The 17,315-nt window shown below is 41.1% G+C and overlaps 1 protein-coding gene across 3 annotated transcripts; it reads right to left on the bottom strand.

Moving 5' to 3' along the window:
• Positions 1–6: 6 nt before the first annotated feature.
• Positions 7–16,849, bottom strand: LOC112071686 (GATA-binding factor 2-like). 3 transcript variants are annotated; one of them, XM_070439482.1, is made up of 6 exons: positions 16,497–16,849; positions 9,616–10,082; positions 8,061–8,633; positions 5,041–5,186; positions 1,389–1,514; positions 7–643 (listed from the first exon to the last, which is right to left on the bottom strand). In XM_070439482.1, exons 2-6 carry the CDS (start codon positions 9,839–9,841, stop codon positions 344–346), a joined length of 1,371 nt encoding a protein of 456 aa, XP_070295583.1. In that variant the 5' UTR covers positions 9,842–10,082; positions 16,497–16,849; the 3' UTR covers positions 7–343. The 3 variants fall into 3 exon arrangements, with proteins under 3 accessions (XP_070295583.1, XP_070295582.1, XP_023994894.1); XM_070439481.1 differs by lacking the exon at positions 16,497–16,849 and adding an exon at positions 10,381–10,487; XM_024139126.2 differs by lacking the exon at positions 16,497–16,849 and having other exon boundaries at positions 9,616–10,490.
• Between the last annotated feature and the right edge of the window lie 466 nt (positions 16,850–17,315).

Raw genomic sequence — 17,315 nt, 5'->3', positions numbered from 1 at the left:
GGTACCAAAGTGACTTAGTAGAAAAAAGGCAAAAGAACCATGAATGTCCCCATTCGTACACCCATGCGTCTTCGTCTTCCACACACTTGAAGGGAGCAACTTAGCATGCCCACATTCCTCTTTACCCTCTCACTTTCTTTCTACCTTCAGTCACGTTTCCTCTTCATCAATCTCTCAATGAGGCCAGGCAAAACAATGTCCTACTGACAGTTGATCCCCATTACTATTACCCTTCTAAAAACAGACGCAGTCCTCTTTATGTGGTCCTACAGTAGTGGTGGTGATAGGGTTGGAGGGGTGGTGGTGGTGGTGACAAGGCCTGATGCAGGGGCTTTAGGAGGCTTCAGTGCTCAGCCCAGGCCGGCGACCGACCTGAGTGGTGGGGATGGCTGAAGGAGGGGTGGTGGATGGGCATGGGAGTTGGCAGCATGTGTCCGGAGTGGCTGAAGGGGGGAAGGTGGCCCATATGGGTCATGTGTCCAGCCAGGCCGGGGCCACCCCCGAAGGGAGAAGACCTGTCATGCATGCATTTGGACAGCTCATCGTAGCCATCTCCGGACCGCTTGCCCCTCTTGGACTTGCTGGACATTTTGCGGTTGCGTGTCTGGATGCCCTCCTTCTTCATGGTCATTGGCCTGTTGACCTGTGGAGAGCCAGGGAGGACGGATGTTAGCCTAGGAGAAGCCAGACAAGTCTGGAGTAGGCTATTGGAGTAGGCTTCATATTGATATTTTGTGGGTTTCAATATCATGTCAAATACATGTTTCTTGTTTTAAAAAACTGTCCAGAACTAAATGATTTAGTCATTGGACATTTTCTTGCACTCTCAATGCTTTTATATTCAACTTTGTCAAGCTTCGTTCGTAATTGTGGATCATTTAGAAAAATCTAAACAACTATGATGGAAAACATATTGCCTTTTTAATAAACATGAGAAAAAATTCTGATGTGCCATAACTATTGTGGAACAGATTTAACAGACATTGGATAATCAAGCCACATTAAAAGGCATGAGCATTTTTCCACTTTTGTCTTTAAAATTAAATAGAATCCTCTCACTGAACATGAATACATGAGGACTGGAAGCCACGCTGAACCTGAAAGGGCTACTCTCAGACAAGTTGGCATCAATATAACTGACGCCTTTACCCTGAATGACAGTCCCACCCTCCAGCCTCTCCTGGGAGTAACACCCCCCATTGAAACACCCCCCATTGAAACAAAGATGGATTAATAAAAAGAAAAAACGACTGGCGGGTTCTGCTTGACAGGAAAAGCAGACTTTGCATCCCCAGCCTCTTTCTCCCCGGCTCCTCAATCGATACAAGCTGTCCGCCTACTTGACCAGCTCACCCCCCAGTTTCTATGTAAGCGGTCAGGCTACTTACGTTGTGCAGTTTGTAGTAGAGCCCGCAGGCATTGCACACCGGGTCACCATTGCCGTTGCGCCTCCAAAGGGTGGTGGTGGTGGTCTGACAGTTAGCGCAGCAGGTGCCAGCTCGTCTCGCAGCGGACTGAGGAGGAGAAAAACGCATAATGTTAATACATTATGAATAAAGCCATTCAAATGTTAGCTGATTTGATCATTGTATTAGGCAACAGAGGTCAACGAGGAAAGTGAACATGACATGAATACGATTATTGAAATTAACTACCGTGACCATTTAGGCACAGCCAAAGGTGGCTACATTTCAAATGTTCATTCGGAATTTACAGGACATTTCTGAGTTTAGAACTTGAAACCACTCGTTTTAAAAGCCTACTGTAATGTTCCACCAGATCTACCCATATCAGCTAGTATCACGCATTGAACAACAGAATAAAGCATTCTCTTCGGTAAATATCTTCCCATGTATCTTTTAGGGTGATGAGTAATATGACTTTGTGTTGCTGTGTAGGCTATTCTCCAACCAACCTCCTCTCAGGGCTACATCCACAAATAACATCAAAGACAGCGCCAGTTAGACTCATGAAATTGCTTAAAGGGAGTCACATCTGTATTGATTTAATTGAATATATTCTGTGATCTATACAAGCTTAATTCAATTTTTCAATTTGTGCAATGCTGCAAAAGCTGTTTCTAGTTAAATGCGTTGTTTCTATCTTTTACCAATTACTGCTGTCATATTTCATTTAATTAAAAAATTAGATAGGGCACATTAATAATTTATGCCGTCTTTTTGCATGATTCTCCCTTGATCCAGAGAATCAAACGATCCGGACTAAGACGTCTACAATACCAGGGCCCTGTCTGCCAATGCGCTTTGTGTCCATTACAGATAAATTCTTCACACATAATAAGAAACATTTAAACTCAGAATACAATAACTATACAGCCATGATGCTGCATGTGTTTTTCTTTTCATTAATTTAAGGTTTTATCATATCATAGTTGTTCATTCAAAACATCCCCAATAAAAACAACGTTGGCGACGCACGGAATGTAAAAAAAGAGAAAAAGAAAAACGACAACAAAAAACACTTCGCATTCCGACGCATAAAGCTTGTGCCACTGCTAACCCAGCATGACAAACAATCCATTTATTTTCCGATCCCTAACCCCCCCTCACGTTCTCTCTCCACACACACATAACTGGTTCCTACAGTGCTGTGATAATCGCTTTACAGTATATGTCGAAGTCTGGCCTGAAAATGCAGCGGCGTTTGTTGAAGGCGGAAACACCGGGGAACCTGGCTTCCTTATCGGGCCCGGGCAGATATCCGGATAGGAAACAACTGGATGCCCTTTGAACTGAACTCTGAAAACACTTGAGCTGAAAATGCAAAGCTGCGACCACAGACCGACCCATGGAAAATGTAATGGACTTCTCATCGGAAGAACTAGGCAGAGGCGCGCAGCCAAGGAGAAAATTGCAGAAGGTTTATTTACACCAAGCTGCGCTAAAATGAGTTATACTTGTCCCACTAATGCTGACAATGTTGCTAATACAGTAAGAAACAATGTATTTCAGAAAGACAGTTTTTCAAAAGATATTCAAAACATAATCCCACCCTATTCACCATGCTCTCCATCCCATGACATGTAGCTCAATGGAAGATAGCAATGGTAAAGAAAACAACCATTTCAATTTGTTGAACATTTTGAATTATTGATTTCAAGGCAACCACATGGGTTAGGCTACACACATACATTAAAAACACGAGTGAATTGGGCTACAATTAGGTTATCCAGCTAATGTGTCTTTGGCACTGCATGACTGGATGAGTATAAGTGTAAGTATACCTGTCTAAGTACAGATTTAATTAGATATTAAGGTATAAGCTATTGATTGAAACATTTATATTATGTAGGCCTATAGTAGCATATGATTTAATTCTGTGAAATAAATTGAATGTCTAATCAGAACAAAACTATTCAGATTAAGCCTATAGGCCTACATAAACGAGATGTGGCGAGTAAAACGCCTACTGATCATGATTCATGAACCTGTTTAGCTGAGGAAAACAGAAGCTAGAAAAAGTCGTTATAGAAGCAAAATAAAGTAAAACAATTTTTCTAACTAATTTAAAGATTAGATCAATCTACGGCCTCTATTCAGTCTGTATTGCTGAAGCTTTACAGATTGTGTTTAAATGCAGATTTACCATAAATGCAGTCTCTGCTAAGGGAGGGAACACTGCCTTTAAATTTCAATCAAGCTGTAACTTGTAATGCTGAACTTCCATATGAATTGAGTAGAMCCCTAAATCTACTGCGTAATGCTTAGCCTACATTTTTTTTGAGCTACCCAAAAGTTAGGAGTTGGATTGCGCCTTGGACTGTCATTGAAATTAGCCTCAATTACTTCTCACAATTTACTTTTGGGAAACTTTAATATATTTTTAAAGTTTGAGATGGTAAGACTGAAAATGCCAAATTAGTGATGTAGTGGAGGCTACATGCAAATGTTGAAAATGAAATTTGCATAGCACATAAAAAATGTAGAAAGGGGGAGATCTAAAGATGGAACAACTATCATTGGTTGCTAAAATGACTTGGCTGCTAGAAAATGAAAGAATGAATGAAAAGTTCATTTGAAAACCGATAGAACGTGAGAGCGCATGAGGATGTGTTCATTAAATATTTCTATCAACATTTCTATGGTAGAATTTTGTCTTGGCTACTTTGAAGCAAGGTAAGACATGCCTCATAATACCAAGTAAAACGTCCAGGTTTCAAACGTCCAGGTTTCAAACAACTAAGCAACAACTAAGCAACAGGAAAAATATAGTGATGCTAATGATTATTTGCATTGATCAATCTCATGTGGCCTACTATTAGCCTACTTGACTATGAAAGACCAACATGGGAATTATCATTTTAGGTCATTCAGAGTACATATCAATGTTACTCATAAAAGATTTCACACAGGGCAGGCCTTTGTACATTTTATTTTGCAAAATTAGAGCATACCCACTCCTCTTGGCCCCACTACACCACGGAGTAAGGCTATCCTATAGAATCAAAGTTATGATTCCTAATCAGAGGTCTGAATACAAAATGAAAGAAATAAAACAATTTCAAAATAAGCAGGAACCAATATATATATTTGTTTTAAATAACTTGTAATGATAACTAAACAACTCATCATGGTTAATAATATTGAACATTAAACGTACAATAATACTTTGGTCCGAGACAAACAAATATCTATAAAAGTGTATGTGCATTAAAAATAACAGGGCTTGGAATACTCCYTGCTCCTAAATGCCTGTGCAGAACACTGGACAAAGTGTTTGTGTGTGTGCACTGTTTTTCACTCACTCCAGTGTGGTGAAAACTAAAGCAGCATGGGCATTGGTATCAGTGACAGTATCAAAAGTACCAGCAATAATAATAGCAGTAACAATGGCAATAGTAGCAGTATTGTAACAGGCGGTGTAGGGGATCACCAGGGGGTGAGAGGGACAAACAATTCCAGGAAGATCATAGGGAAAATATAACTTTCCTGGAATTGTCCTGGCGGTATCTGCTTCATGCTCTATTTGCGCCCCCTTTCTCAGATGTGGAGGGGTAGACAYGAGAGAGACGGGACTCACCAGTCTGCGTTTGGGCTTGATGAGAGGTCTGTTCTGGCCATTCATCTTGTGGTACAGGCCGCAAGCGTTGCACAGGTAGTGGCCTGTCCCATCCCGCCGCCACAGGGGGGTGGAGGTGGCACCGCAGTTGACGCACTCGCGCCCCTCTGAGCAGAATTCAAGTGGAGGGAAGACAAAGGGAAATTTATATAATTAAAAAGTTCACACTCCATCAAAAGCTAAACTGTAACAGATTCACATTAAAGACAATAGTCGTCAGGTCCAAGGAGGACACACAGGTACTAATGAGCCTATTGGAGCCACTTTTCATTAGTAGTGTAATATGAAGTCGTCGTCCCCCCCCCCCGCGAGGACAGTGTCTCAGTGTGCAGGTGTACCAGCCAAGGACAATCCATATGACTGTCATTTGTACAGCTTGGTTCATGGCAAATCTCCATGGATACAGACACCTGTATGTAAAGTGATCCATGTTAGGAAGCCCAGAGACAGCCAGAACGTGTCCAAAGGTGTCCAAACAGGTGAATGTGAGACACCATCAAATTAGAGCTACATAATTCATCAGCTTAGCAGGCACACATGATAGGAAACAGAAGTGTGTGCTGCTTGTGGTAGTATTAAATGTGGGCCTGACCACACTGTGGTCTCAACCAAATAGATTCCCATAATATAGCTCAGTATCACTTTATATCAGCCCGGTTTCTCTTTTTCCCATTACTCGTGCCCTTTAAATTTGTTTACTAAATGTTTTCATTGTTAGGTTTGTGTACCTGACAGCAACTGTGACCCATTTAGTGGTGACCCTGATTGTGTTTTCCTCCTCTGTAGTATTAAGTGCTCAAGCCTTTTCACCCACTTCTACATCTTCAGCTGCAGAGAACAAATGGGCGTTCACTCTCTCTCCTCTCAGTTTCACTTCGTTTAATGCACAGGCTCAGTCAAATGGGAGGTTGCTGGTGCATCATGTCTTATTATAATGTCAGCGACACCCACAGTCCCACCGAAACCCGAGAGAGGGATCTGCTCTGGACAATGGCAATGTTCACTTTGAAGTGTATTCTGAGTGTTTGACTCTCTCTCCTAGTCCAGCAGAGGCACCAGTATCAATACAACATCACCTTCCAGCTCCACAAATGCTAAAGCTGTTGAATTGTTGTGTAATTTGGGGAGGTTCCACAGGGAGAGAACACTGAGATCGCACTGGCCAAGAGTATAGAGAGTGTGAGGCTATTGCCTTTCGAGAGAAGAGGTGGGTAGGTGAGCGGAGAGGGCTGTTTTTAGGTTATTTAAACAGGAAGCAACACTGTCTTAAGGTATGTGCTGACTGCTGAAATGTCATTGTGGCATTTCATACAACAATCAATCACTGCTACATCAGATGGGACTGACAGATAAGAGTAGCTAATGGCAGGCCTTAAGGTTACTGATTTTGGAGAGTAACTCACATAACAGTAGGCTTTTCTTGCATTAAATAATCCCCCTAAAACATTTGTGAAGTGTTTTGAATTAAAATATTTGCATAACCAATCTACCATCCACAAAGTATTGAACTACTACGCATCCATCAGATAATAGCACTTTGAGCTCTGGTGATCATCTAAATGAAGACAGCTGTTGCTAATATCTCTATACACTAATGAACTGTTAGAGAGATTCCACACTCAACATATTTTTGGACACCAGGGCCACAACATAATTAGTCTGAGCAAATGCAATAATAAATGTCTCCCTATGAGCTCATGTGATGGCTTGATTAACTATCTAATTCATTATCTAGTATTTGTATTAATTTCTCTGAAGGTGAGGTGCTCTTTGGCAGATCCTAAACTTTTATATGAGTAACAGCTATTATTACAATATCATAATATCGTTATTATCAATTATAAATATCATATTATGACTTTGTTGTGATTGATGTGGTCATTACTACTAGTGTTATAATCATCCTCTCAACTAGAGTAGGCCACCCTATCCCTGGGTTGTATTCCTTCTCACCATCACAGCGCACTGGGCCAAGGCCATGCTTAAAAACACAAACAGCAGGGCTCTGTCGCCTGTGACGGCGCATCCCGACGGTGCTTTGTTAGTATTGGGGCAAGCAATGGGCAGGGGTGGAGGTCGTGATTTGTTCACTCAGAAGTACAGGCTACAGGATATGGTAGGAGCCAGAGCGTCGTGACTCCTGCATTTTGAGTGTAATAAAGAACTACTCTAAAAGAAAACAACTGGAAGCGAACACTTCTGCCAAACAAGGACATTGGTGGGATATATGTTCAGCATCTAAATCAGATAAACATAAAAACGTCCACTTTGAATATGGTTAAAAATAGTAGCAAGAACATGCACAATAGCTAAGCCTTATTGTGTACTGAAATATTATTATATTCAGCAGCCTCTTAAAAATACTATATCCTACTATAAGCCAAATAATCAACGASAAAATACATTTTCACGTTGAATTCCCTATTTCTATTTTGGTGACTGTTGACTTTAGGCTATCATCTCTTTGCCTCGACTCCAAAACGTGTAATCATGTTCAAGCTGGTCCTGAATATTTGCGTTTGAAATCGGTGACCCTGATTAGTCGTTTCATGTTAGATTCCCATTAAGTGACCCTTTAAAGTGGATGGTGTTTACAAGTGGTGACGAATGCGATGGAACATAGATACGAGTCGCTGGAACAGGTTTGAGGAGGAGAAAGAAACGCTGCAGGTAAAAATAACCTGAATAAACTATTACAGCAACCAACCGTTTGACAGCGAAACACATACCGGACCACCCAATCTATTTCAAGATTTAAAAAAAAACATTTATAGCCCTACAAGTAAAATCAATCTAAAGTATGTTAATTATTGTATGTGCCCTGACAGAAATCGATGCACTTCCAAAGCGTTTTGACAAACTATAGGCCGAGTTTATATCGTTAAACATGCAGGCCCAGATATTGGTATCTTAAAACTTACATAATTATACCAAACTCTTTAGGCACAGGGTAACTTTTGGAATAGAGTTATGAAACTCACCTGAGCATGACCGGGCTTTGCTTTTACACTTCGGCGTAAAGCTGGATGAAGATCCGCCCAGCAGGCTACCGGGGTGAAAAAGGCTGCCGCCGTACTCGTGTGGTGTTGGTAGAGAGTATGGGTAGGTCGGGATAGGGAGGTGCGTTGCGGGAGTTTGGGCACTCATCGAAGCCAGGCTGTTGCGCAAAGGACTGCAACCCTCCATTTTCATTCCGTCTGCGAGTGACACTTGGTACTTTATGGACTCCTTTTCGTCCATTCTCGCAGAGTTGGAGTTTGGAGAAGTAGGGCCGGGGTCCGGGGACACGTCTTTGGGAGGCGTAGGAGGGAAACTGTAGAGATGGTGCGGACTGGAGTGGGACGCAGGGGTGAGGGAAGACACGGGAGCAGAACTGGAGCTACTACTGCAAGGGTAGCCGGAGCTAGCAGGATGCAGTCCGGGCTTGCTGAAATGGCTGACTGCCCATGCGTTATGGTGGTGGGCAGCAGAGATGGCCGCCTTCCCGCTGTCCAGCCACGGAATGCCAGGGCTGTGGATGAGGTGTGGCCGGCAAACCTGACTCCCAAGGCGAGCTGGAAATAAAAAATATGCTATTATGAATTTTTACTAATCGAAAGCGATTGGTCCAGTTCTCTCAGAATGCGTGCTGTCTCTTCACCTGTTGATGTAAACTCCAAACTATTTAAACTCGACATCGAGTTATCATTTTCACAGTGTAAAAGTTAATCAAGTAGCCTACAGGGCACTAACTTAAAACCCACGTCATTTTACAATCACCAGCCAAAGCTAAAACAACAATTAGGCTACAACAGCCCCGTGCCATAGCCTATACAACATATTTACTAATTTAAATGTTCATGCTTATTGCCGAAAGTATGTAGGCCTAACTGAGAAGAAAAAAAATCCACGAGGAGAAAATCGGACCTTTGTAGAGGCCTTGATTGAACTGCTATTTGCCTATGGCCATTGCCTGGTCGTCGCTCAAGTTCCAGAACTTGGGCTAAAGAKTGTTATTAGCAATTTTGCGCTTTTTATATTATATCCGGAAGTGCCTCTCTCTCTACTTTTCTAGAAACCCCTGACCCAACAGAGAGGGGTTAAATGACATACTTCCCTTTCCTCTTGCTATTTATTGCTAGAAATTCTCATTTTATGATTCCATGCCGTATGTCAGATACATATAAGCCTAGGCTACACGCTTATGGACATAGATGTGTTAGAGTAATTGAATTCGCATATAGGCTTACGCGTTGAAGGAAAAAAAATAACAAAATGTCCTAGGATTAAATAAATGAAATAAAAGTCCCATAAGGGACTGTTATGACTTTTAACTGGTCCGGCGTCGTTTTTCTGTGTCAAAGGGCTTTGCGCATCACACCTAACCATTTATGGCAATAATATAGGCCTACCATCAATGAGTTTGAAAGCAACAGGCTGGGTTGAAGGAAACATGTAATCGTATTGTAACTCGCACACTCACAATTACCTACAGCTTTAAAGCAGACTTGYCTAGAACACAAATACAGTTTAGTCACAAGGCTGAGCGCGTCTTACCATGTGTCTGGCTGTATGTAACCCTAGCCCGGGAGTTGGCATAGTAGGGGTTCCCCTGAGAGTCCAAGTGGTTCAAAAACACGTCCACCTCGTCTGGGGGCAAAAGCGGCGCCATGGGCTCCATGTAGTTGTGGGTCAGGCTGTGGTGATGCGAGTCCAGGTGCTGCCCATTCAACACCGCGTGGTGATGCGCCATCCACCGAGATTGATCAGCTGCGACTTCCATAACTAAGTCGTCGATCTCCGTATCCAAGATATAACCAAAACGCCGTAGCCTACTTTACTCAAAATATAAATGATCTTTCTGTGGTCTTTCTCCTGGATCAAGCACTTTTAAACAGTCCCGAAGTGTGGAGAAAAAGATGCACGTAGTGATGCAGTTGTGATATGGGTTTTCTGCACACTCTCCTTATASTTTATTTGCTTCAGATATAGAAACTTTGATCCGTCTTGGCTCTTACTGACACCTGCAATGAAATGAAACAAAACAAAATGCTCTAATTTAATACACAAGGTGGTGCCAGCCCATTTTGTAGAACTCCTTCGGGGATGTATGCAAAAGATAATAGATTGTTGTTATCCATATATGTTCAGTCCTCCGAGGAACATTGATTGTATAGATAGGCTAGTCTACCACTGAAGCCCTTTTACAAACAGCTTCCGTCATGTATACTTTTTTTTAAATAGTAAAAAAAAACATTGCTGCAAGTTTCTGTTTTTTGCATCCAATCTTATTCCGTAAAAAAAGATATATTCTGAATATACCTGGTGAAAGTTTGATCTATAACTACGATCAGCTGTTCAAACACATTTTAATCTCTGAAAGGCTTGATCCGTGAGGTACCCGGGCGCACGCTCATTAATGAAATGTGGCTGTACTGATGCGACTGGCGCCAGTAAATTCAATATCAAGCGAGCCGGGGCGGAGTCACCGGTTAGCAATGACCTCCTGTAAGCCAACCACAGATCAGTATAGCTACAATTGGCTCATGTATCCCAGCTCTTTGAATTTCCATTCTGCTGTCGAAACAGCAATGCTCCGGACCAAAAAACTAAAAGACATATCAATCAGCGTTGTAATTTCTTGGGGGTCTTTTTCTCTCTCGTGAAGCTCACAAAATGAGCAATTGGCCTCTGATAAGGTCTTCTTCTACCAACACTCAAGAAGTGGACAGCCAAGATGGAGGCAAATTGTAACTATAAAATGTAAACCTACCAAGTTCTAGAGCAGTCAATTACATTATCTGGAAAACGCAATTTAGACTGTTGTCGCGTAGCCTGTACCACGTTTAGAGAACGCATCATAATACTATAAYCTTAAATTTGAAGTGTATGCCAATGCTATTTTGAATTGGCTAATTAAATTAGATTAMATTTTCTAATCTACAGGTTTAGTGGGCTAATATAAATGCTATCAGACATCATAACATAATTATGGGTATTTTGGTTAAGCACTCTGTTGGTTATTATTCTGTATTCATGAATAAAGTGGTTGGTTTTAGCATAATGCCTTGTTTTACGCATATGCCCTGGGGAACTGCATCGGCAGGTTGGACAAACTTTACAAATATTATATATGCCAATCATGTAAATGTTACGTAGAACAACAACCATTACAAGTGTGAGTTTTCACATGAGACTGCAATGCAAATAAATACAACTTTCAGCACCTCTAGGATTAATATGGTTGGAGGCGTTTTATGACCTCGAAAGTGGGGCCGATGTTGTGAACGCCTAATTGTCTTTAATTAGTAGTCACGACATTCTTCTTGTGAAAACACTGGTTTTGTCTCAGAAATAGGGCGATCAAACATGGTATGGTAATGTCATGGTAATAGCGCCTTTTTCTCACTTGGTGGTGCAGACAGGGCGTCAGGCCTCACTTGCGTAAAACCAACTGGTGACCATTAGCGGCACTTTGTTAATTCTTGTTTACAATCTCATCGTGGGCTAAAACAAGCTGGCTTACCCAACTCAGGCAGAAAGACTGAGTTCAGTTCGTTGCAGCTAGCGACTGGAACGAGCTGCAACAAACACTCAAACTGGACAGTTTTATCTCAATCTCTTCATTCAAAGACTCAATCATGGACACTTTTACAGACAGTTGTGGCTGCTTTGTTTGATGTATTGTCGTCTCTACCTTCTTGACCTTTGTGCTGTTGTCTGTGCCCAATAATGTTTGTACCATGTTTTGTGCTTCTACCATGTTGTGTTGCTAACATGCTGTTGTTATGTTGTGTTGCTACCATGCTGTGTTGTCATGTGTTGCTGCCTTGCTATGTTGTTGTCTTAGGTCTCTCTTTATGTAGTGTTGTCTCTCTTGTTGTGATGTGTGTTTTTTCCTGTATTTATTTCGTTTTTTTAATCCCAGGCCCCCATTCTCGCAGGAAGCCTTTTGCCTTTTGGTAGGCCATCATTGTAAATAAGAATTTGTTCTTAACTTACTTGCCTAGTTAAATAAAGGTTACATAAAAATAAATATAACCAGGTAGGCTTTGTCCTATAATTGCCCCATTTGCATAGCCTACCCAAAGACTAATGTCTAGGTATATATGTGATTAACTAAAGTATAGATTAGACATCCTCATGCCTTAGGTAAGCAAACGCCTACTCAATAATAGGCTACCAACTGAGCATCTGAGACTCATAATATGTAGGCTTACAAGTATAATGGCCTTTTATTATAATGTGATGAAAAACTGTAGCTACACACTACATMGACATGCCATGTAGGACCTACCTGTTCCAAAGGGAAAGCATTCAGGATGAACTTGTCAGTCGAGACATACTGGCTTACCCACTATGGTCAAAATTTGGCATTTCGTGCCATGCTTTAACGATATTGAATATTAAAAATGAATTGTTTTATTGTGGCTTTTGTAATAAAGAGTGCGTGCGTGATTGACAGGCAATAATTGGAGGGAGCTCGGGGCACAGACTGGCCGCCTCTCTGACGCCGCGACTTGACGTCACAGCATCATAGAAAAGGGGAAAAAATACCAGCGCATGAACTTTATAATCGTTCCAAAAAAGCCTCGAGATCAACGAGGACCAAGTTTAACTTATTCTGATAGAAATACAGTGATGTTTTGGCCAAGCTTATGTGAAGTAATTACATGCATTCTACTCAACCWGTGAAAAAAGGGATGCACGAATGTTTAACGCAATGTTAGAGCAAGGGAATTTGCGCAGTTTGGGCTTTGATATGAGCATGTCTGAATGGTGTGTGTGTGTGTGGCTTGACATTCAGTCATTGGCACTGGCCAGGGGACATGACATGATGAGCTCAGCTCTCTGTGCGTCAAATCCTAAAATCAACAAATTAGCATATGTGGGGGTCATAACACACCCAGGGGTCTCCCCAATTACAGTGGGGCAAAAAAGTATTTAGTCAGCCACCAATTGTGCAAGTTCTCCCACTTAAAAAGATGAGAGAGGCCTGTAATTTTCATCATAGGTACACTTCAACTATGACAGACAAAATGAGAAAAAAAATCCAGAAAATCACATTGTAGGATTTTTAATGAATTTATTTGCAAATTATGGTGGAAAATAAGTATTTGGTCAATAACAAAAGTTTATCTCAATACTTTGTTATATACCCTTTGTTGGCAATGACAGAGGTCAAACGTTTTCTGTAAGTCTTCACAAGGTTTTCACACACTGTTGCTGGTATTTTGGCCCATTCCTCCATGCAGATKTCCTCTAGAGCAGTGATGTTTTGGGGCTGTTGCTGGGCAACACGGACTTTAAACTCCCTCCAAAGATTTTCTATGGGGTTGAGATCTGGAGACTAAATTCATTAAAAATCCTACAATGTGATTTTCTGGAATTTTTTTTCTCATTTTGTCTGTCATAGTTGAAGTGTACCTATGATGAAAATTACAGGCCTCTCTCATCTTTTTAAGTGGGAGAACTTGTACAATTGGTGGCTGACTAAATACTTTTTTGCCCCACTGTATATAGCTACAGAAAATGACAGGTGTAGCACTGAGGAGATTTGTCTTAATAAATTGTTTTTTATATATAATGTGCAACTGTCTGTCGATTCATTGAGCTGGTCTAATTACATAAATTTCAAAAAATGTTTTCTATGGCACTTAGCTAGGTCTAAAGTACAATATAAATATTCCCTACAGATATTCCATTGAAAAAAGTGCAGGACTTCATTAAAATAAGCATCGACACAATAGATCTCTCCAAACTATGATGCATCAATTTAATAGTCATGTACCAACTCAAATTTCAAATATTAATTATTCTTGATTTACGTCTTGACCAAACCCTAAATAGTGATCATAGCAAGAAAAACCTATCATTTTACAACAACTTCACCCAAATGCATGCTGTTTGTAATTCACCCCTGCTGTCTGTCTGTGTTGTTGTCTGTCCTCAGTGCTGTGCTCCTCTCAGCTTTGTGCTGTCTGGCTGGGACTGGGTGGGTCAGGCCCAGCAAGCAAGCTTCTCCATTGTTGTTTTGCTTGTTTGCCAAATGGATTACTCAACAGGATTTACTCCTCTGTAATTTATACCTTCATTAATCCCATTTGTATCTGTGCTGGAACAAAGGATGGGATGATGGGTTTGGGGGGCGGGGGGGGTCCTCTCTCAAGGACATAGCAGAATTGTCTCACAGGGGATACTACTAGAGCGGTAGAACCCTTGGAGGTAAGCAAGGGTACCTATAGCTGAGGGAAAGCCTTTATTCCTAAGAAATGTTCATTGGCTATCTTTACATAGCAAACACAGGCATGGTTATGAAAGACAATACAATAGTAGCAAAACCATGTAAATTCCTAGTTTATTTTTTATTTTCAGCTGTAGGGTTGAATCTGTGCAGCTGGCAGCTTCAAAGCATGCTGAAGATATACCCTACCACCATTGCTAAGGTCAGGTTGTTATTACTGAACAAGAGTAAGTGTATGAGTTACAGAGAGAATTCAAATAATTAACAGGTGCTGTTATGAAATGAGCTTGCCTTTCTCAACCTGTTTCTTCCCCATGCTCCTGGTCATCTATCATTTTCCAGCGGGGTGGGGGCTGGGGGGTAGGGTGGTAGTGAGAGCCACAGAGGGGTTTGTGAAGATAAGCAGAGCTGGGGAGAGGAGAATGACACAAACCAGCTGAAGCATTATTGTCCTTTACTCATGGGTAATTAGATCGAGCCAGGGCACTAAGGGCTATAGAGACACAAGCACCCAACACCCAGCCCATCCTAGTGGAAGTGCATGGGAACACAGAACGAGATGTGAAAGCTATGCCTTTTCACCCTCACATTAAACTGCATCCATTTACTTTGAAGTTGGTATATGTTTTATTTGAATAAATTACACTGAGGTGCAGCTGAATTTTGGAGAAGTCAAACTACTATTTTCGGAGTAGGCGAATCTAGCTACTATGTTCTAAGGATACCCCATAGTATAACGGCCCATTAATGGATGGACTTCTGTATATGTTGGCTTCCTGTATCTCACTGGTAGCCTTGACATAATTTGAGAGTCGTTTATTTAGATTAGGTGTAAGTGATACTTTTGATTTATATGAAGTTGATCACAAGACACACACACAAACAGACACATAAAAGGGATGCTTAACTCTTTGGCATGTGAGGGACTGATAGGTGATAGGTAACCAACTGTAAGGGGCCACATGTTGAGTTTCGAGTAAAAGCGTCATTTTTATTAGATGATCCCAGTCTCACGGGGGCAATAAATATGCCTGCTCGAGACAACAGTCCCGCCCCTGTTTCTATTCGAGCGCTGAGATCATGACGTTTTTGCCCTTTCTTGTGATGAAAGAGGTTTACTGGAGTTAATGCGGTTGAAAGCACAGGTGATTAGTGGATACATCGTCATATGTCAATATAACGCCAATGTTGATCTCACACCCATGATTGGTTAGCCTATCTGGATCTGCATAATTCCATAAGAACAACCCGAGGACAAGGCAATTTTCACATTTTAAATTATGAACTATTAAATACTTAATGAACATCTAGTACAGAAAATCAGATCACACTAAGTCAGTTCATTCAAAAACGGATACTCGCAATAACCATGTAATAAATAACACTGTTAAACCATTAAGAATTTAATCTGGACAAATTATAATCGATGCTCTTCTTCTGCTCATTTGACGCGGCAGGTATTTTTGGGGGACTCGGGAGGACTATGTTAGCTCTACCAGATGCCTTCATGTTCGAAGTATCACATTGTGTTATGTTCCTAGTCTATATAGCATAATATTTACGAAAAACAGTAGGCCTAATAACTAATGCTCAAAGGAGCTAGCTGTAGGCATAGTAGCCTATACAGTCTCAATGTATTTTTTCAACTATTTTATTTGAGGTCTATTTAGTCTAATAAAAAAATATTGTTTATAAAACCAGGAAAACTTGTTTGATAGTCGTAATTATAGATTTGACAGAGAAATGCAAACAGCACATAATCGCACAATTGGATTAGATAGGCTACTGCTGTAACTGCGTAACGAATTGTTCTGAATGGTAAACTATATGATAAACACATGAGAAACTGTTTGCATAAAATACATTCCAATTGTAGTCTATTGTTGTCATTATTGTGATGGCTTCTATTTCATGTTGTTCTTCTCACATTCTAACTACTCCGTGTCATTCCGAGTGCCGTGCCATGGCTCTCTGCGGCCTACAATGTAGTATATTTTAAATGATACATAGGCACATTCATTATCTTTGACTGGCATAAAGCTTGGATAGCCTACTCTCTCACATATTGTATTTCAGTTGATGGACAACTATTATTGCAATATGCACCCCAACCAGTAACAAGATTGCAAGGATCATATATCCTAAATAATTCCATTTACCACAATACCCTAAGTAAATATTGAATAGCTCTTACCACTTGATGGTTGCATATGTAGTGGCTGATCCCTGTTCTTCGCGATGCACAGGCTAGATGGACACAAACTGACTCGGTCCTGCTCTGTCTGGGAGAGGAATAATGAGAGACTCAGTCTTGTATAACCGGGTCGCCGTTTCGCTTGCCTGACACCGCGTAGTTCTAGCACGTTTCCCTGTTATGCGCACAGTGATGAAGGTGGTAGACTTGCCTAAAAATCAATCCGCGTTTGTGGTGATGCTGCTGTAGAAGTTATGTCGCTCTTTCCCAAGAGTTCTGTCAGCTGGCAAGCAGTTTAGCGACCTCTCTCTCTCCCTTTCAACCCTTTCACTTTTTCTATCTCTGCACTCCCCCTTTCTCTCCACTGAAAACGAGAAAGAATTTCATAGACATATAGGGGCTGGAGCAACGTAACAATGTCGGTCGGTGCGTCAACCAGTCTCGATCTTGTATTCCGGATCCTGGCTTTGGCCATTTTGATATGGATTGTGGAGGAGGGTATCTAGTGTTCATTCTTAAAAACATTTTAGTCATAAGGTTTATCCGGCCTACAGTTTCACTTCATAATCACTAAGCAGAACAGTTCCTTATGGAATCAATGTGAGAGTGGAAGGTCAATATCACTCATCCAATCCACTTGACGGTGTAACATCTTCCCAATCAGGTTATTTTGAACTGTAATAAAAGTCATATAAAGTAGGCCCAGTTTAGCGCTATGGCGAGGCAATATATCTTCAAAAGAATCTAATCTATGAAAAAACAAATTGTGATTATATTAGCCTACCTATTGAGCTATCGTGGGTTGTTGGGCTATGACGA

Source organism: Salvelinus sp. IW2-2015, unplaced genomic scaffold (assembly GCF_002910315.2).
Source record: "Salvelinus sp. IW2-2015 unplaced genomic scaffold, ASM291031v2 Un_scaffold1682, whole genome shotgun sequence".
NCBI classification, from domain to species: domain Eukaryota; kingdom Metazoa; phylum Chordata; class Actinopteri; order Salmoniformes; family Salmonidae; genus Salvelinus; species Salvelinus sp. IW2-2015.
The sequence above is the reverse complement of the archived record's forward strand: the minus strand, read 5'-3'. Positions and strand labels throughout refer to the sequence as shown.

Coding starts and splice junctions, on each gene's coding strand:
- LOC112071686 (XM_070439482.1), bottom strand. CDS start 9,841: ATGGAAGTCGCAGCTGATCAATCTCGGTGGATGGCGCATCACCACGCG. Junction 1,515..5,040: donor TCAAGCCCAAACGCAGACTG/GTGAGTCCCGTC, acceptor TCTCCTCCTCAG/TCCGCTGCGAGACGAGCTGG. Junction 644..1,388: donor TCTACTACAAACTGCACAAC/GTAAGTAGCCTG, acceptor GGCTCTCCACAG/GTCAACAGGCCAATGACCAT.